Source organism: Danio aesculapii, chromosome 23 (assembly GCF_903798145.1).
Source record: "Danio aesculapii chromosome 23, fDanAes4.1, whole genome shotgun sequence".
In the NCBI taxonomy this organism is placed as follows: domain Eukaryota; kingdom Metazoa; phylum Chordata; class Actinopteri; order Cypriniformes; family Danionidae; genus Danio; species Danio aesculapii.
This window is the reverse complement of record NC_079457.1, coordinates 2,404,198-2,426,697: the sequence shown is the minus strand read 5'-3', so window position 1 is coordinate 2,426,697 and position 22,500 is coordinate 2,404,198. Positions and strand designations below refer to the sequence as shown.

Below are 22,500 nucleotides of genomic sequence, written 5' to 3'. Positions count from 1 at the left end.
GTGTTGGAATGCACAGTCTTATTCAATGTGCTGACAGGGCTGGGCATGGGCGCCGCTAGGGAGGGGGAAAGTTAGGACGATTCTAAGGGCCCACACATTTAGGGGGCCCCGAGAGACATTATCAAGAGCCTACGGCACCCCTCGCTCTACACTTCCATCCCATTTTTTAAAGCCATTTTAAGGTCAATATTATTGATAACTTGCACCTCGTCTGCATTAATCAGAGTTTAATGCAGAGTCAGAATTATTCACCCCCCTGTGAATTTGTCTTTCTCAATTGTTTCCCAGATGATGTTGAACAGATTCAGGAAATTTTCACAGTATGTCTGATAATATTTTTTCTTCTGAAGAAAGTCTTATTTGTTTTATTTCAGCTAGAATAAAAGCAGTTTTTAATAGTTTTAAAGCCATTTTAAGGTCAATATTATTAGCCCCCTTCAGCAATATTAGTTTTGGATTGTCTCCAGAATAAACCACTGTTATACAATTACCCTAACTTTACCCTAATTACCCTAGTTAAGCCTTTAAATGTCACTTTAAGCTGTATAGAAGTGTCTTGAAGAATATCTAGTCTAATATTATTTACTGTCATCATGACAAAGAGAAAATAAATCAGTTATTAGAGATGAGTTATTAACACTATTATGATTAGAAATGTGTTGAAGAAATCTGCTCTCCGTTAAACAGAAATTGGGGGAAAAAAATCAACAGGGGGGCTATTAATTCTGACTTCAACTGTATATCAGAATATCAACTGTATGAGCTACTGTATATATGCCCCATATATTTATGTTTCCTCTGGTACAGGGGCAGGACATGTTGAGTGGCTCCTCCTGAAATTCATTCATTTTCTTTTCAGCTTAGTCCCTTTATTCCAGTGTTTTACAGACGCTAGGACACGTTTCTCAATACTTAGGTCACTTTTGCAGAACTCTTCACACAATTCTCCTCACCGACTCTCAGCTTGGTAAAGCAGTTCATTTCACATTCAGAATGCACTACAACTACCAAAACACTTGATTCAGCTCTCAAATAAAGTCATTCTTCCAGAACACTAGCGAAGGTGGACAGTCTACAAACACACTTTGACACCCACAAAACAATGAGCTAAACATACTAACAACATGCAGCATTACAGTGTTTTCTTGTGTATAACAAGCACACATCTCTGTTTATAAGTGCAGTATGTGTTACTGGAATGAATCAGACGATGCTGAATTCCTCAATATTTTATGTCCTTTATTTTATTTTAAAGTAATTCTAAAATACAAGAGTTTGTCCACACTATCCACTGATACAGACTCAATAGTAATGCTGATCTGGCTGGTTAAGCAGCACTTTTAGATGTGAAATATGTTTCAGTGAAATATTGCTGTTGAATTGTGCCGTCTTATTCAGTTCTGCATGATGTTATTGTGTTGAACAGAAGTTTAACAGGTTTGAAAACAGTAAGCACGTGCAAAATATCCTGTACGTACACAGATATTTGGCAGCTGTTGTGTCTGAGTGAGAATAGAATTGATCAAATTTGAGAGATGTAGTCATTGAATTTGTGCCAAAACAATAAGAATTAATGCTCAGTTTAGCCCACATAGACTTCTGCTGTGCTCACTGTGTCAAGAGTTTTGCAAAAGTGACTTAAGTATTGAGAAATGTGTCCTAGTGTCTGTTAAAAACTGTAATCATGGGTCGCCACAGCGGAATGAACCACCAACTTATCCAGCATATGTTTTAGGCAGCGGATGCCCTTCCAGCTGCAACCCATCATTGGGAAACATCCATACACACTCATACACTACGGCCAATTTAGTTTATCAACTCCCCTATAGCACATGTGTTTGGACTGTGGGGAAACCGGTGCTCCCAGAGGAAACCCACGCCGACACGAGGAGAACATGCAAACTCCACACAGAAATGACAACTGAGCCAGACTTGAACCAGCAACCTTCTTGCTGTGAGGCGACAGTGCTAACCACTGAGCCGCCGTGTCACCATTATTTATTAAGATCATTATTTTCAGTAATTAGCCAGTCATGTTTTAATGATGATGCAGTGTATCAAGGTCTTGTTGACCTCTTGTTGACCTTTTCAGCCGTACTGCCTATTAATTAATTAATGTCATCTGATTTACACTGATCGTCTTTGTATTTTGTACCCAGGAGACCCAGAAGCTCTTTCTATGCATGCTCTAGGGCAGGGGAGCCCAACCCTGGTCCTGGAGATCTACCATCCTACTGAGTTCAGCTCCAACCCTGATCAAGCGCACCTGAACCTATTAATCAGAACCTGAACAGCACTAAATAATTAGAGGCAGGTGTGTTTTATATGGGTTGCAACTGAAATCTGGTGGACGGTACATCTCCAGGAGCAGGGTTGGTCACTCCTGCTCTATGGTTTTCCATACTGTAATACATCTAGAGCAGGGATGTCAAACTCAATTCCTGGAGCACCGCAGCTCTGCACAGTTTAGTTCCAACCCTAATTAAACACACCTGATCAAGCTAATTGAGTCCTTCAGGCTTGTTTGAAACCTACAGGTAAGTGTGTTGGAGCAGGGTTGGAACTAAACTGTGCAGAGCTGTGGCCCTCCAGGAACGGAGTTTGACATCCCTGACCTGTAATCTCATTCAACTCATTTAAATACACGTAGAATTTATTTGCATCTTGCTGATATCCTAAACTGGGCAGCACGGCGGCTCAGTGGTTAGCACTGTGTCTCACAGCAAGAAGTTTGCTAATTTGAGTCTCGGCTGGGTCAGTTGGCATTTCTTCGAAAAGGTAACTACTTATTACATTTAAAATAGGGTCGTTTTTATCAGTAATCTAGTACATTTCCAAAGTAACCTCCCTAACACTGTTAATATATTATTATTATGATTATCTGAATGTTTTGTGGGCTTCATGGTGGCTCAGTGGGCAGCACTGTGGCCTCACAGCAAGAAGGTCGCTGGTTCGAGCACTGGCTGGGTCATTTCTGTGTGGACTTTGCATGTTCTCCTCATGTTGGTGTGGGTTTCCTCCGGATGCTCCAGTGAATTGAATTAATAACCTCATGTGGAACTCTGAATCTGCATCTCATTTCGGAGTCTGCTACTGTCCACCGGAGGTCGCATTTCGGTTGCTGACTGAAATACGCTGAAATATAACTGGCTAAACCTGCATTGGGCGGGTTAAAGGGACAAAGACAGCCGTTCCGGCATGTGACGCACATTTTCAAAGCAGAATATCTGACTTCAGCATTGTGTCTCAGATAAACAAGACTGTTCACTGAGCATGTTTCTGAATATCTGCAAACGTATGATGGTGTTTTTATGCTTTAGAACAGTGGTTCTCAAAGTGGGGGTCGGGACCCCCCGAGGGGTCGCTGGACAATGAAGCGGGGTCGCCTGGTTATTTCCAAAAATCTATTTATTTTTATTAAACCATAAGTATTACCATATTTTATCCATAACCTACTGAAAAAAAAGTTGTTTATAGTTACTATTTACTATATAGTTACTATAGTAGCTTATAGTTACTAGTTCTATTGGATTGCGAGCCCTGAGGTAATTACATTATATTAAAGACACAGCAATAGCGTCAGATGCAGCAGATATTATAATACCAGGTTAAACTTTCTGGCATATTTACAGCACTGACATACATTTAAAAAAATTTAACGAAGAATAGACTTGGGTCTATTGGTGTGTGTGCGCCATTGCATGCAAGATTTCTGTATTTATAGCCACCTCAGAGGATATCGGGGGTCGCGAGTCACTGGCATTGTTATTTTGGGGGTCGCGGGCTGAAAAGTTTGGGAACCCCTGCTTTAGAAGAGTCACACGCAGCACCTTTAAGTGTTTTTTATGCAACATTTAAAACTGCACATAAAAAAAGGTGGATGGAAACTCAGATACTGACAGTCCATCACTGATTAAACATGATCTGAATAAAGATGACGGAGGAGGTTTTCTCAGTCCAGGTGGTTGACTCTCTCTCTCTCTCTCTCTCTCTCTCTCTCTCTCTCTCTCTCTCTCTCAGATGAACGGGATGGACGGAGATGTTGAATATGAGGAGATCACGCTGGAGAGGGTTTGACACTTCTTTACCTCCTAGCTCAAATGCATCATATCACAGCGCTTCTTTTTGAACATCGTGTGTGTGTGTGTGTGTGTGTGTGTGTGTGTAGGGAAACTCTGGTCTAGGTTTCAGTATCGCTGGAGGGACTGATAATCCTCATATAGGAGACGATCCCAGTATCTTCATCACTAAAATCATACCAGGAGGAGCTGCGGCACAGGATGGACGACTGAGGTACACACACACACACACACATACTCTAATTTACACACACACTAACTGTACAAATACACATAGACATATGCACAAGTACTCACAACTCACAAGTACACAAGCATACATGCAAACGTAAATAGATTACATGAGCTGGATTCACTAGTCAGATGCGCTAGAAACACACACTGGGGACACCTGCTGGTTACAAGGGGAAATGCAGAAACAAAAGCATAAGCTAGAGATCAGCATTGTTATGATTTATCAGTGTGGACACATAAAATATAATTATTGTTAAATCTGTAGTTAGGATTGTTGGTGTGAATGTCATTAGTGAAGCGGTGGAAATGAAGTCAATGCTCATGATAGTTTTGTATGTTTTGTTTCAGAGTGAACGACAGCATTCTGTTCGTCAATGATGTGGATGTGCGTGAAGTCACACACAGCTTTGCGGTGGAGGCGCTGAAGGAAGCAGGACCGATCGTCCGGCTGTACGTGCTGCGCCACAAACCATCAGCAGAGAAAATCACTGAGCTCAAGCTCATCAAAGGCCCTAAAGGTGTGTGCGAGTGTGTGTGTGTGTGTGTGTGTGTGTGTGTGTGTTTGTGTGTGTGTGTGTGTGTGTTTGTTTGTTTGTTTGTTTGTTTGTTTATCTTGCATCCAGAAAGTATTCACAGCGCTTCACTTTTTCCACATTTGTTTATGTCACAGCCTTATTCCAAAATGAATTAAATTGATTTATTTCGTCAACATTCTACACACAATCACCCATAATGACAATGTGAAAAAAGAGTTTTTGAAATTGTTGCAAATTTATTAACAATAAATAAGCTGATAAATCAGATGTGCATCAGTATTCACAGTTTTTGGCGTGAAGCTCTAAATTGAGCTCAGCTACATTCTGTTTCCACTGATCATTCTTGAGATGTTTCAGCAGCTTCATTTGAGTTCACCTGTGGTCAATTCAGTTGATTGGACATGATTTGAAAAGGCGTACACCTGTCTATATAAGGGCCCAGGGTTGACAGTGCATGTCAAAGCACAAACCAAGAATGAAGACAAAGGAATTGTCTGTAGACCTCTGAGACAGGATTGTCTCGAGGCACACAGCTGGGGAAGGTTACGAACATTTCTGCTGCTCTGAAAGTTCCAATGAGCACAGCGGCCTCCATCATCCGTAAGTGGAAGATGTTTAACCACCAGGACTCTTCCTAGAGCTGGCCGGCCATCTAAGCTGAGTGATCAGGGGAGAAGGGCCTTAGTCAGGGAGGTAATCAATAACCTTATGGTCACTCTGTCTGAGCTCCAGCGTTCTTCTGTAGAGAGAGGAGAACCTTACAGAAGGACAACCATCTGTGCAGCAATCCACCAATCAGGCCTGTATAGTAGAGTGGCCAGACAGAAGCCGCTCCCCGCCTGGAGTTTGCCAAAAGGTATCTGAAGGACTCTCAGACCACCAGAAACTAAACTCTCTGGTCTGATGAGATGAATATTGAACTCTTTGGAGTGAACGCCAGGCGTTACATTTGGAGAAAACCAGGCAGCGCTCATCACCAGGCTAATAGCATCCCTACAGTGAAGCATGGTGATGGCAGCATCATGCTGTGGGGATGTTTTTCAGCAGCAGGAACTGGAAGACTAGTCAGGATAGAGGGAAAGATGAATGCAGCGATGTACAGAGACATCCTGAATGAAGACCTGCTTCAGAGTGCTCTTGACCTCAGACTGGGGCGACGGTTCATCTTCCAGCAGGACAATGACCCAAAGCACACCGCCAAAATATCAATGGAGTGGCTTCACAACAACTCGGTGAATGTCGTTGAGTGGCCCAGCCAGAGCCCAGACCTAAATCCTGTTGAACATCTCTGGAGAGATCTGAAAATGGCTGTACACCGTCGCTTCCCATCCAACCTTATAGAGCTTGAGAGGTCCTGCAAAGAGGAAAGGGCAAAAATCCCCAAAGACAGGTGTGCCAAGCTTGTGGCGTCATATTCAAAAAGACTTGAGGCTGTAATCGCTGCCAAAGGTGCATCAACAAAGTATTGAGCAAAGGCTGTGAATACTGATGGACATGTGATTTTACAGATTTTTATTGTTAATAAATGTGCAACAATTTCAAAAACTCTTTGTTCACATTGTGATTATAGATGATTGTGTGTAGAATGTTGAGGAAAACAATCAATTTAATTAATTTTGGAATAAGGCTGTGACATAAACAAATGTTGGATAAAAGAAGCGCTATCAATACTTTCCCGATGCACTATGGGCGGAGCTGATGTACAGTATTGTGCTGTTCTGATTGGCTGCTGTGTGCAGGTCTAGGCTTCAGTATTGCGGGTGGTGTGGGGAACCAGCACGTGCCCGGAGACAACAGCATCTACGTCACCAAGATCATCGAGGGCGGAGCTGCACATAAAGACGGACGGCTGCAGATCGGAGACAAGATCCTCGCTGTGAGTCTGCATGCAAACAAACTGACATGGACACTGCTAACTAAAACATGTTTAAAGAGCATTGCATTGTGTCACAAGATTGCATCTGAATGCTTAAAGGAGACCTATTTACCCCTTTCAACAAGATGTAAAATGCATCTCTGATGTGTCTAGAGTGTGTGTGAAGTTTGAGCTCAAGATATCACACAGATAATGTTCTCTATCTCTCTGAATCTGACCCTTTCAGGCTGTGATCCTAATTGTGGCGTTTTGGTGACTGTCGCTTTAAATGCAAATGAGATTGAGCTCTTTTCAGAAGAGGGCGGAGCTACAAATGCTTGTGTGTCAGCATAGTGGCAGATTAAAAAACAAGCCTCATGTTCTATGCTAATGAGGGAGAGATGGTCACTAGTGGGCGGGGCTTTCCCCCTCTGATGACACGTACAAATGGGAGAATGTCAATCAAAGTGTTTCTGCAGAAACTGATCAAGTCTGATTATAAACAATACAATTCATTAATCTTTACTAGAGATGCTCCGGTGATCGATATCGGCCGATAATCACATTTAATGACTCGATCGGTACTCGCCAAGATGGCCAACCGATCTCAGGTGTTTGTTTACAAGCAATGGAAGATGCACATGTGCACCAAGTATATATATCAGCTGCGCTGCAACACGTGAGGAGGTAAAGGATGCGTTGTGACCTTTTGCAAATCATCGAGCTATTTGTAGTTAGTTAGTTTACTGCGTTATTTACAGGAGGCGTTTGTTTCTAGACCTGAGCTCATGCTAACAGTAAACGTCTGTCATGTTTGATTATTATATGAGGGTTTATATACAGTGTTGGGGAGTAACTAGTTACATGTTACGGTGTTATTTAATTTAATTACAAAATAAAAGTAACAGTAATACACATTTTATATCCGTAACTGTAAGGAATTACTGTTACTTTTAGTTTGTAATTAAATTACACAACGGCGTTACATGTACCTAAATTACAATTACTTCTGAAAATGTTAAAGATTACAAGTGGGGTTACATCTAAATATCTTCTTTAAAATCTGGGAGATGCTGAATAATATTAATCTGTTGCTTTGCCTGTTTTTGATATGCACCATGCCTTCTGCTAAGGCCATGTATTAAAGCTTAAAGCTCTGCTATAACTACATTTCTCAGTAGCGTGGCGCTAGCGTCGCTACTTTATAAATCAAATAGCTTTTCACAGGAGCGAAGCGTCCACACAAGCTACATTTACCGATCACGGATCATTAAGTGACGGCACCGACATTCACAGAGCTGTGAGGCTGGTGTCTAGCCAATATAAGTAAATCAATATGATGGCGAGAATGGCGATTTCTTCTTCTTCCTGTTTTTCGGTGGGCGACAACAAACGTTTTGGTGTGTTACTGCCACCTCTTGCTCCGGTCGGTGATGTCGCCATCCAATTAGGCTAACACGAAAAACTTCCTTGATGATGACTGAGTGAGAGGAGGTCTATTTATATATATATACATATATATGCAGTTGAAGTCAGAATTATTAGCAAAGGGGTTATTAATATTGACCTTAAAATGGTGTTTAAAAAATTAAAACTGCTTTTATTCTATCCGAAATAAAACAAATAAGACTTTCTCCAGAAGAAAAAATATTATCAGACATACTGTGAACATTTCCTGAATCTGTTGAACACCTGAAACTTGTCTATAGCACTTGTTCACTGCTGCTCTTATAGTTGTGTAAATTGCTTCCTTGTCCTCATTTGTAAGTCGCTTTGGATAAAAGCCTCTGCTAAATGACTAAATGTAAATGTAAACATTAAATTAATATAATCTTAATTCATATGATGAAAGATTGTGAGATTCTTACAGTAAACAGAGCTACTGTAAGGTCACTCCTGCTCGGGATAAATGCTTAAAATGGATTTAGCTGAAAACATTCATTAGAAACTTAAAAGTAATCCGATGTAATCAGTTACTTTACTTTTATAATGTAATTGAAATGGTACACTACTTATTACATATTAAATAGGGTCATTTTTATCAGTAATCTAGTACATTTCCAAAGTAACCTCCCTAACACTGTTAATATATTATTATTATGATTATCTGAATGTTTTGTGGGCTTCATGGTGGCTCAGTGGGTAGCACTGTGGCCTCACAGCAAGAAGGTCGCTGGTTCGAGCACTGGCTGGGTCATTTCTGTGTGGAGTTTGCATGTTCTCCTCGTGTTGGTGTGTGTTTCCTCTGGGAGCTCCGGTTTCCCCCACAGTCCAAACACATGCGCTATAGGGGAGTTGATGAACTAAATTGGCCGTAGTGTATGATTGTGTGTGTGAATGAGAGTGTATGGGTGTTTCCCAATGTTGGGTTGTGACTGGAAGGGCATCCACTGAAAACATATGCTGGATAAGTTGGCGGTTCATTCCGCTGTGGTGACCCCTGTTTAATAAAGGGACTAAGCCCAAAAGAAAGCGCATGTCTGAGTGTGTTGTGTTGTGCAGGTGAATAACATGTATCTGGAGGAGGTGATGCATGAAGACGCTGTAGCGGCGCTGAAGAACACTGGAGACGTGGTGTTTCTGAGAGTCGCCAAAACACTCCATCAGCATCATCATCAGGACGCCTACAACCCTCCTGACATCACCAGCTGTGAGCACACACACACACACACACACACTGATACCCACACACACTCCCACTAATAATCACACACTCGCACTGATATACACACACACACAGATATATAAACCCACTTACACTGATACACACACACTTTCGCACTGACACACACACACACACACGCATATATACACCCACTTGCACTGATACACACACACACAAACACACACACTTTCACTGATGCACATTAACACCCACTCACACTGATACAAACAGACACACACTGATACACACACATACTCGCACTGATATACACACACACATATATACACTCACTCGCACATATACAGTATATACACACATACACATACACTGATACACACACAGATATATACACCCACTCACACACACTAATACATGCACAAACATACATACACTGAAACAAACACACTCCCATTGATAATCACACACACACACTCCCACTGATAATCACACACACACACACACTCCCACTGATAATCACACACTAATACACACATACACTGATACACACACACACACATTTATACACTAACACACATGCATACACTGATACACACACACACATTTATACACTAACACACATGCATACACTGAAACACACACACTCCCACCGATAATCACACGCACACACACACACACACACACGCACACACACAGATACACACACACACTGATACACACAGACTGATACACAAACACATACACACACACTGATACACACACACTAATACACGCACTTCCACTCATAATCACACACACACACTGATACACACAAACACACACTGATACACACACTAATACACACACTTCCACTAATAATCTCTCACACACACACACACACTGATACACACACACTGATACACACACACTAAAACACACACTTCCACTCATAATCTCTCTCACACACACATACATACACACACACACACACACGCGCACACACACACACACACACACACACACACACACACTGATATACACACATATACTAACACTGATAATCACACGCTCACACACACACACCAATAGACACACACTTCCATTGATGATGCACACAGATTCAAACAGCACACACAGACTTGCACACAAACACACACACATACATGATGCTAACACAGAAAATATTGTGATCGTGTGTGTGTGTGTGTGTGTGTGTGTGTGTGTGTGTGTGTTTTCAGCATACTCTCCTCATATGGACATGTCTGATTACCCACAAGCCCTCAGTCCCTCGTCTCCGCGCCGTTACTCCCCCATCCCTAAAGGCCTGTTTCTGGACGACGACATTTCCAGGTCACACACACACACGCACACACACACGCACACACACACGCACACACACATTATGTAGATATGCAAATGAGCTCATATCATTAACAATGCATACAAACATGCTGCTGTCTACAGGCATTCATTCATTAATATTATTCAGTATGATTCAACTCAGTCTAACCAGCAGCCAATCACTGATGACCTTTAAACTTACTAACCACGCCTAACAACCACTTACAACACCCTAGCAACAGTCCCGTAGACATCTGTTCTAACACATGCTAATAATTCCAACATGCTACTGACATGCTAATTTAGAAATATGCTAGTAACATGCAAGTTATGATAGCACATCCTAATTTGTGCTAACAACATGCTAATTCATGCTAACAACATGCTAATTCCTACTAGAAACATGTTAACATGTTGATTCATGCTATAATCATGCTAGTTATATGCTACTTCATACTCTAATCATGTTAGCAACATGTTAATGTGTTCTGGAATTTTGTTAACAACATGCTAATTCATACTAGATTAATGTTAACATGTAAATTCATGTTTTAATCATGCTAGTTATATGCTAATTCATACTCGAATCTTGCTAACAACATGTTAATTTATGTTAGAAACATGCTAATTCATGTTGGAATCATGTTAAGAGCTTGTTAATTCATACTAGAAATTTGCTAATTTTTGCTAGAATTATGCTAATTCATGCTAGGTTCATGTTAACAACATGTAAATTTATGTTATAATCATGTTATATGCTAATTCATACTCGAATCATGCTAACAACATGCTAATTTGTGTTAGAAAGAAGCTAGAAACATGCTAATTCATATTGGAATCTTGTTAGGAACATGCTAAGTCATACTAGAAACATGCTAACAACATGCTAATTTGTGCTAGATTTATGCTAACAACATGCTGATTCATGCTAGATTCATGCTAACAACATGTAAATACATGCCATAACCATGCTAGTTGTATGCTAATTCATACTCGAATTGTGCTAACGACATGATAATTTATGTTAGAAACATACTAGAAACATGCTAATTCATGTTGGAATCATATTAGGAACACGCTAATTCATACTAGACACATGATAACAACATGCTAATTTGTTCTGGAATTTTGCTAACAACATGCTAATTCATACTAGATTCACGCTAACAACATGTAAATTCATGTTTTAATCATGGTAGTTATATGCTAATTCATACTCGAATCGTGCTATTGATAATTTATGTTAGAAACATGCTAGAAACATGCTAATTTATGTTGGAATTATGTTAAGAACATGCTAATTTGTACTAGAAACATGCTAACAACATGCTAATTCATGCTAGAATCATGCTAACAACATGTTAATCCTTGTTATAATCATGCTAGTTATATGCTAATAAATACACGAATCATGCTAACAACATGTTAATTTATGTTAGAAACATGCTAGAAATTTGCTAATTTATGTTGGAATCATGTTAAGAACATGCTAATTCATACTAGAATCATACCAACAACATGTTAAATTTGTGCTGGATTTATAACAACATGTTAATTCATGCTAGATTCATGTTAACAAATAGTAATTCTTCCAGCCTGATCTCACGAGAAAACGTAAGTATTTTACATTTTTGCCAGTTTAGTGGCTAATTCGTACGAATTTGTACGAGTTCATTCGTACGAAATTGTACAATTTTAAAAAGGAGGCGTGGCACCTAACCCCACCCCTAAACCCAACCGTCATTGGGGGATGAGCAAATCGTACTAAATCGTATGAATTAGATCGAACGAATTCATACGAATTAGCCACTAAATCAAAAAGTTACGAATTGCCGTGAGATTGTGTTGGGTAATTCATGTTGGAATAATGTTAACCACATGCTAATCATTGTTAGAAATGTGCTTAAATGCTAATTCGTACTAGAGTCATGCTAGTTACATGCTAATTCATACTAGAATCATGCTAACAACATGTTAATTTATGATCGAAACATGCTATAAACAGCATGTTAAATTTGTGCAAGAATTATAACATGTTAATTCATGCTAGATTCATGCTGACAACATGCTAATTCATGTTAGAAACATGTTAAAAACATGCAAATTCATGTTAGAAGCATGCTAACAACATGCTAATTCATGCTAGAGTAATGCTAGTTAACTGTTAATTCCTTCTAGAATCATGCTAACAACATGTTAATTCACACTAGAAACATCCTAACAACTTGCTAATTCATGCTAGAAACATGGTAACTTGGTAGCAACATGCTAATTTGTGGTAGATTCATGCTAATTCATGCTAGAAACATGCTAACAACATGGGAATTCATGTTGGAATAATGTTAACCACATGCTAATCATTGACAGAAATGTGCTTAAATGGTAATTCATGCTAGAGTCATGCTAGTTTCATGCTAATTCATACTAGAATCATGCTAACAACATGTTAATGAATGTTGGAATCATGCTTTGTATTGGCTTGCTTCAGTCTTTAAGGTGGTTACATTGTTTACTGCAGCGATCTTAAACATTATTTTAGCCAACTTGATACTTATTCAAACTAAATAAACTGCTTCCAACAGGCTTTCTCAAGCCACCTGAAAGTTTGTCCTCAATTTTTAATATCTATTTATTTAATAATATTAAGCATATGCTTCTTCCTATTCCTCTTTAAACATGTGTAAGTTAAAATTGTGTGTGTGTGTGTGTGTTTCAGGGAGCCACGGCGTGTGGTGATCCACAGAGGCTCTACAGGTCTGGGCTTTAATATCGTAGGTGGAGAAGACGGAGAGGGAATCTTCATCTCCTTCATACTGGCTGGAGGAGCTGCTGATCTGAGCGGAGAGCTGAGGAAAGGAGACCAGATCCTGAGTGTACGACACACACACACTTACACACACATATACATGCATGCGCATACACACTCAAACATGCACACACATACACGGACACATGCAAAGACATGCATACATGCACGCACACACACATCTGCATGCATGCACACACATGCGAACACACACTCAAACATGCACACGGACACATGCGCACACACACACACACACACTCAAACATGCACACACATATGCATGCACGTACACATATACAAACACATACGAACACACACTCAAACATGCACACACACACTCAAAGGGCACACACATACACAGACACATGCAAACACACACACATAAATGCACGCGCACACACACACACATGCATGCATGCATGCACACACACACATACACACACTCAAACATGCACACACATACATGGATGCACACGCACACACACAAACCCACACACACATATACATGCATGCACACACACACAAACACACACATATGCAGTCAAGCATGCAAACACATACGCAGACACATGCAAACACACACACATATATGCATGCACACACACACACACTCACACAAATGCACATACACACATATTCATGCAAGCACACACATACAAACTCACACATATACACACATACAAACACACACATAAACAGTCAAACATGCACATACAGACACATGCAAACACACACACATATGCATGCACACACACACACAAACTCACACATATAGACACTCAAACACGCACACATGCACACACATATACATGCATGCACACACACATGCATACATACACATATATGCATGCACACACACACACATAGACACACATACACGGACACATGCAAACACACACACACACACAAACATATACACACGTATATACACGGACACATGCAAACACACACATGCATGCACACACACACACAAACATATACACACATACACGGACACATGCATGCATGCACACACACACACACACACACATATACACACATACACGGACACATGAACTAACACACATATACATGCATGCACACAAAAACACACATATATACATGCGCACACACACTCACACACACACGCACACACACATAAATGCATACGCAAACATATACACACTCAAACATGCACACACACACACACACAGTTCCTCCAGCAGTGCTGTAATGTTGTGTGGTTGCAGGTGAACGGTGTGGATCTGCGTCACGCCACTCATGAGCAGGCCGCAGCGGCGCTGAAGAACGCAGGACAGACGGTCACCATCATCACACAGTACAGACCTGAAGGTGACCCACACACATACACACACACACACACACACACACACACACCGATCTGAGACAACAGCTGTGTTTCCATCCAAAGATACAAATGAGATTCATGCACAAAACTGTAACATTACGTAAAACATAGCTACTGACACTGTGTGTGTGTGCATGTGTGTGTGTGTTCAGAATACAGCAGGTTCGAGGCCAAGATCCATGACCTGCGGGAGCAGCTGATGAACAACAGTTTAGTTTCTGCAGCGGCTTCATTACGAAGCGGAAAGAGAAGCTTCTTCATCAGGTATATTTTCACACACACACATATTTTGAAGATTTTAAAGACTCGTGCGTTCACTGACAACTCTCTGTGTGTGTGTCTGCAGGGCTCTGTTTGACTATGATAAGACGGCAGACGGTGGTTTTCTGTCGCAGGCGGTGAGCTTCAGGTTCGGGGATGTTCTGCAGGTCTTTGACTGCAGTGATGAGGAATGGTGGCAGGCCGGAAAACTGGCTCCACACGGAGAACTGGAGGAGACCGGGTACATTCCCAGCAAGAGGAGGTACGTACGTGTGTGTGTGTTGGACATCTACATAGTAGGTATGTGGCTTAGGGAAGTTAAAGTAAGTATACAGTTGAAAATATACAGTTGAAATCACAGTTATTCGCCCTCCTGTAAAATAAATATTTCCCAAATGATGTTAAACAGATTCAGGAAATGTTCACAGTATGTCTGATAATATTTTTTCTTCTGGAGAAAGTCTTATTTGTTTTATTTCAGCTAGAATAAAAACAGTTTTTAATTGTTTTAAACCCATTTTAAGGTCAATATTATTAGCCCCCTTAAGCAATATTAGTTTTGGATTGTCTCCAGAACAAACCACTGTTATACAATGACTTGTCTAATTACCCTAACTTTACCCTAATTAACCTAGTTAAGCCTTTAAATGTCACTTTAAGCTGTATAGAAGTGTCTTGAAGAATATCTAGTCTAATATTATTTACTGTCATCATGACAAAGAGAAAATAAATCAGTTATTAGAGATGAGTTATTAAACTATTAGGATTAGAAATGTGCTGAAGAAATCTGCTCTCCGTTAAACAGAAGTTGGAGAATATAATATACTAGGTGGCTAATAATTCTGGCTTCATCTGTATATCTACAATCAGATGCTCTATATTGACCATATTTGGAATGGTCATGAATATAATGAGCTCTGCAGGTTCTGTACTCTGAAATAAACGTGCAACAATATCATACAGCATTTGACAAAAACATATTTTAGGTAGATGTTTAAAAAGTGTGTGTGTGTGTGTGTGTGTGTGTTTGTGTGTGTGTGTGCGCGTGCGCGCGTGCGTGCATGCGTGCGTGTGTGTGTGTGTGCGTGTGCGCGCGCGTGTGTGTGTGTGTGTGTGTGTGTGTAGGGTGGAACGGAAGGAATGGTCTCGTCTGAAGACTCGAGGCCGAGAGCCCGTCAGCGGTGAGTGGCAGAGTATAGTTGTTGTATTTTTATATTGAGGTGCAGTCAATATTTAATGAAACCAATTGATCAGTTATTTTATTCAGGTTTTCTGTGAGGTTGGGTTAAAGCCTAGTTTACACTGCATGACTTTAAACATCAGCAGATGGCCGTTCTGTTCAGACTACATGACTTGATTTTGTGTCTTTTTTTTTTATATAATCTTTTTATTGTTTTTAGCATAAGAAATAATCATCAACATAAACAGAACAAAAAACAACATAAAAAAATAAATAAAAAAAATAATAATAATAATAAATAAGGGGGGGTTACAAAGGCCATTTCAAAATACACAAATAGTCAGACACAATATAATACAACATCATCCAGAAAGCATAAGGAAATAAATAGAATTAAATAGGAAACAAAAATAATTTACAGAGAAATGCATAGGCTCCACAATTCGACTTACTCCAGACCAATCTCACTTATAAAGAGTTACAAGTCAGCATTACTGATGTAGAACATAATTGGGCTCCAGATTTTTAAAAATGTGTTTAGTTTGTTTGTCATCCCATATCGCATTTCCTCTATGGGCAACACGAAACTTAAGCTTCTAACCCAAAGTTCGAAAACAGGCACATAATCTGACTTCCAATTTTGTAAAATTATTTTCTTTGCTAATATCATACACAAAGATACTGCCTGTGATATATATTTATCTCCTATTTCTGAGGTGTCTCCGAAAATGCCCAATTTTGGATCTGGTGACAGACTTATCCCGTAGACTTCAGATATAAAATTAAAAATGAAAAAAAAAAAATTTTATGGCATGACCAGAATGAGTGAGCCAGTGGATTTTGTGTCTTTAAATCGCTGTGGTGTTCACAGTACGTGACACTACGGGAATCAGTGGTCCTCAACCCCCGGGTCGCGGACCGGTATTAGTCCGTGGATCATTTGGTACCGGGCCGCACAAGAAATCATTAATTATTTCCGTTTTATTTACTATCTGAGTCTGAATAAGCTTTTATTTTGAAAAATGAGAGTATTCTCTCGCTTCTCGATCACTCGGCCCACAAGCAGCAAAATAAGTAAGAAACAGACGTCTTTGTAAAGTTTCTTTGCTAAGGGGAAAAGGCCCAGTGAAAGACCCCAAACTGCCAAGGAGTAGATCCACAACCCATTTGTCAACAAATCAGGTGAATCCAGCATCAGAAATGATGGCGGTCGTTCACATATCGCATCTTTTCTTCGTGCAAGCTTGTTATTTCCAATGGAGGCGCGATGCGTTGACTCCTTCCAGGCTCCCCTAGTTAAAAACATCTTCAGAATCCTGCGAGTGCATCACCAGTCATGTGAGTTGCAGCAATGTTTTGTCAGCTTGTCATCTAGCACCCTAGTCCCCCTGGCCTGCAGTAAAATTGTCAAGTGTTGACCAGTGCGCGGTGTTAAAAACTTGATGCACAAGAGGGTGCCACACACTACATGATATGACAACAGCTCTTTCCCACACCCAAACCACAGCCAATGAAATGTTGAGGATCAATGACATAATGTTAAAATCAAATCATGTTGATAGAAATGGTTAGTGATGAACATTTATACACAAGTGTTTATGTGTGTAAAGCATCTGTTTACAGAGCTTCTCATATGATATGTGAGTGACCTGTACAGCTTTACTGTAGACATTTCCTTGAGCGAGAATGATGCGACTGAAACTTTCTGTCATACACAACGCCCACCAGAAGGGTACCCTTGATAGTGGAAACGCAAGCCTGATAAAGGTACTGGTACTGTATCAGTCAGTGGAAACGGGCCAATAAAGACTACTGATCACCTGCAGATTTTCCCCCATCACAGCCCGATCTGTAGGCCAGCTCGTTAACTTGCAAATCCGGCTCAACTCATGTAGTGTGAACTAGGCATTAGTGGTAACTTTGGGCTGAGAGAACAGAATATATGGCTTCCACAAAATCATGTTGATTGTGTGTGTTTCAGGACGCAGCGATTACATCGTGAGCTACGAGACGGTGACGCAGAGCGAAGGTGAGTGTGTGTAATAAACAGTGCATGTCATTATAAAAGCATGTGACTTGCTGCAAGTGATGTCACTTCCTGTGGCGGGAAACACCCCTAGGTGGCATCGAGGCATGTCATGATTTTTCTGTTATTAATTTGTGCTAAATGTTCATGATTCACCAATAGAGGATTAATTATGTCAACTCTGATACTGTGAATACAATAATATGATGAAAATACATTCAATTGAGTTTCAGACGCATCGTGTGGAGTCTGCTTTGAGGTTAGCATTTTTAGCTAAAGCGCAAAATGATGGAAAATGTCAACTCTTCAAAAGGAGCATGTGATTTGATTGATCACGGCTGGGCTGTCATTCATAATCATCAATAATCCACCCAGAAGCCTACTATAAATAGACTGATTTTGCCCTACTACCTTATCTTCGTTTTGGAAGAATCCCCCCTTCCACCCCATTTCCTCCTTTTTCTTCTTTTATCGGGGGAGCTCTTGAGTCTTACCTGATCTCGGACACTCTTAAATGCTTATTGACTAGACGGGAGCCCTGGGTCTATCTCCGAGCTCAGGGTTCTCTCACAGGACAGCATCCAAACCTGCTAATAGCATGAAGCAATACCTAAGTGTGAACTCTGAATTGAATTAGTGACAGAATTAAATGCTCCTTATTTAATTATTTCACATTATATTGCCATAGTAATGGCTCCAGTTTACTGTAAATTATACATTTGCATCATTTTAATTTAAGCAAAATGAATGGAAAATGCTAGAAATGTACCTACAATTCAGCAAATGAAGTTTGTCTATGTATCTTTAGTCATAGTTGAGTCACAACAGACAATTAATATTAAGTAAACACTGAGGTTATTACTGTTTTTGCTCCTAATCCACCTCACACCGTCATTGAGTGCTTATAATCCCCAATGACTGTTGTCTAAAGTGGATTTTAATCATTATGTGTCTTTTTTGAGATTTATACATCTTAATTACACTCTTTAAAGAGCTTTAAAGTGGAGCTATCATGCAAAAATTGTGTGTCAGCAGTGTGTGAATATCTCCAGTCTCTAATGGTCAACATGTATTAATTGTATTGTTTATAATCAGACTTGATCAAAACAGTCTGCAGAAACACTCTGATTGACATTCTCCCTTTGCACGTGTCATTAGAGGGGGAAAGCCCCGCCCACTAGTGACCATCTCTCCCTCATTAGCATAGGAGGTTAGTCTTGTGTTTGAATCTGCCACTATGCTGACGCACAGGCAATTGTAGCTCCGCCCTCTTCTGAAAAGAGCTCAATCTCATTTGCATTTAAAGCGACAGTCACCAAAAACATCACAATTAGGATCACAGCCTGAAAGGGTCAGTTTCAGAGAGTTAGAGAACATTATCTGTGTGCTATTTTGAGCTGAAACTTAAGAGATTAATTTACATCTAGTAAAAAGAGGCATAGTTGGTCCTCTTTAAACAACAGAGCTACGGTTTTAGTGCCTTTAATGTAGTGTGTACAGTATAAAACCGGTCTGTTAAACTGCACAGTGTTGATTGTGTCCTGCTGACTGCGATGTCATTTCCTGTCCTGCAGTGCACTACGCGCGTCCCGTCATAATCCTCGGACCCAGCAAGGACCGTGTCAACGATGACCTCCTCTCCGAGTTCCCGGACAAGTTTGGCTCCTGTGTGCCCCGTAAGACTGACCTTTGACCTCTGACCCTTGAGTAGTGTCTGATTTTTTTTTCCAACGCTAAGACATATTCATTTATTTTTTGGTGCCAAATTCTTCACATAATTTTCCTAAGCATCTTTCAATTAGGGAACAGGAGCTCATTTCACATTTAAAATGCATTAAACTAACAAAACACTTCATGCAGGTCTCAGATCAGCTCAATCTTTTATAACACTTGCAGGTTTTCGGTCAACATGTTCATCTTCAAAACAATAAATTATATTAAATTAGAGCAAAGTCCCTTTAAGCGGAGTCATTTCACTCGGCCATCTTTGAAACGCCTCTTGTCAGTATGCTCGGTGTTTCGACTTCTTGATGTTAGACTAGGGGCTGAAGTAAGTAACATACTGTTTTGTGTACTATGGGAGAAGAAGAAAACCATGCATCAACCAAAATACTGCCAAAAAGAGAATAATTTATTATACAAAAATCAAAGAAAATAGAAAATAGTAATAATAAGAAGATGGACAAATGAGAACCTTTCTGTCATAAACTATAGTAAAACAGCTTGACAAAAGCTGCGAACAGATTACATATGTAGCGGGTCCAGGACTCCTGTATCAGCTGACAGTTTAGCGATCCCAGCAATCTGTGAAATGGTGGAATAAACACAAGACCAAAATGTGCATGTGATCAGCTCTCCATGTTACTGGGCTATCTTTATTTTTCTCAAAATGTTCACATCAAACAAATCCAAATGGCAAGACTTGCAATACCTAAAATAAATTGCTATAGCGTTTACAGTATATCCATATCGACTGTTCCAGCCTCCTTCTTGTAAATAACCAGCATTTCTTTGACAAATATATTCATCAGCCAATAGCTGTGTAGTACATCTGCATATTCACACGCTATTCAGTGTCACATGACTCACATGAACTTAATTGGCTTTTACTGTACCAAAAAATGCATTCAAATTTGACATTCTCTGAATATTTGACCCATTTAGATCACTCACATGCACTTTTAAAGCAAACTAAACATTATCAGAACTGAAATACATGTCTATAAAAGCATATGCACCTTCATTAAACTATTTCAGTAGATATAAATCCCCTTAAATCGCGGGTAAACATCGCGATTTTAAACCCTCATTAAACATGCAAACGTAAACAAAAACAAATCTTTTCCTAAGACTTAATATGCACAAACATGTATTCTTTCCATATCAATACCATTTGACACTTATAACAGTCAACTAACCTGTGAAATGGTGGAATAAACACAAGACCAAAATGTGCGTGTGATCAGCTCTCCATGTTACTGGGCTATCGCGAGCAGTCCAGAAAATGCTGAATAACGCACTGTGCTCTCTTAGCGCCCTCTATATTATCTATATTATTAATAATGCCCTCAATTGTGGCAAACCAATATTTGGGGCGTCACCAAGCGGCAACCTCCCGCTCTCCCTCGGGAGGCCAATACGGAAGTAACTGAAACTGCAATTCATCAAAATTCCGCTAGTCCTGGCTCCATAATAGAGCAAAGTGCAATTGAGCCCTCTGTTAGAATGGCCAACTTTACAACAGAAAAAAAGGTGTTTACAGCCTGGTACAAAGAACGATTTTGGTTCATATAGCTATTATTACCCTCCATGACAAATGTGAGGGGGGTGAATTTTTTTATAACTCATCCATTTCCTTTATTTTAGGTTATATTAAGTTTGCATAATTAAGGGCGTGGCCACTTGAGTGACAGCTAGGTCTCGCTGGTCGCCGTCACTTCACCTCAGCTGATTCCGGCAGATTAGCCACTGATCTCGGCATATTCATCGTATTTTTGTGTTGTTTTATGTGGCTTTACACAGTCAGCTGCCTTTTGGACTTATTTCCTACAATTATCAGATGATATGGGATGCTGTGTGCATTTATTTGTGCTCACGAACCGTTCACGTGGCCTCCTTTTCCCATGTGAGTAAAGTTATATACTTGTATACCATCTCTATAAATGTATTTGTTTTATTTAAGATTATTTATCATTAATATTTTTCTTTAGAGCTGAAAAGCACTCCAGAATGTGACAGATTGATTAGCTGTAGGCTCTAGATCAGTCATCTGAAGCGTTATCATACAGTGTTATGCTGGATTTCATCAATAGTCTTGCATTTACTAACACACACTATATCTGAAGTGTTTGGAAGTAATTCGCGTTTTCCTCCTGTATAAAAACGTCATAAAAACAATGTTTAGTGGCTCAATGTATTACTACAGTGTTTTTGAATGTCTAAACACTTTATTGATATAGTGTACAGCCAAGCACATGTGGTCAGAACACAAACGAGTCGCAGGTAATAAAGTATCAAGCGTTTCTCCCAAAGTAAAGTCTGTCTGCCTGGTCTAAGCAAAGTGCCAGCAGGTGTCTGTAGCTCCGCCCACTCTCCGCCTCTTTGCCCTTGTTTGGTATCCCGCCGTGGGTGCGATGACGCGCGAACAAAATGGCGATGGTTGGCCGCACCTACTTGTAGCTTTTTTTGCGCTCTTCAGAAACCTATGGGTGACGTCACGGATACTCCGTCCA

The 22,500-nt window shown here is 40.1% G+C and overlaps 1 protein-coding gene across 2 annotated transcripts in view; it reads left to right on the top strand.

Moving 5' to 3' along the window:
- Nucleotides 1-22,500, top strand: part of dlg4b (discs, large homolog 4b (Drosophila)) — an 83,866-nt gene that overhangs the window by 35,173 nt on the left and 26,193 nt on the right. For both annotated transcript variants that reach the window (XM_056449184.1, XM_056449185.1), the window contains 13 exons: nucleotides 4,021-4,071; nucleotides 4,169-4,293; nucleotides 4,662-4,831; nucleotides 6,589-6,725; nucleotides 9,207-9,354; nucleotides 10,545-10,656; nucleotides 13,364-13,520; nucleotides 14,683-14,785; nucleotides 14,954-15,065; nucleotides 15,148-15,324; nucleotides 16,188-16,243; nucleotides 18,224-18,271; nucleotides 19,843-19,944. In XM_056449184.1, coding sequence (XP_056305159.1) covers nucleotides 4,021-4,071; nucleotides 4,169-4,293; nucleotides 4,662-4,831; nucleotides 6,589-6,725; nucleotides 9,207-9,354; nucleotides 10,545-10,656; nucleotides 13,364-13,520; nucleotides 14,683-14,785; nucleotides 14,954-15,065; nucleotides 15,148-15,324; nucleotides 16,188-16,243; nucleotides 18,224-18,271; nucleotides 19,843-19,944 — 1,498 coding nt within the window. The remainder of the gene's footprint in view (nucleotides 1-4,020; nucleotides 4,072-4,168; nucleotides 4,294-4,661; nucleotides 4,832-6,588; nucleotides 6,726-9,206; nucleotides 9,355-10,544; nucleotides 10,657-13,363; nucleotides 13,521-14,682; nucleotides 14,786-14,953; nucleotides 15,066-15,147; nucleotides 15,325-16,187; nucleotides 16,244-18,223; nucleotides 18,272-19,842; nucleotides 19,945-22,500) is intronic.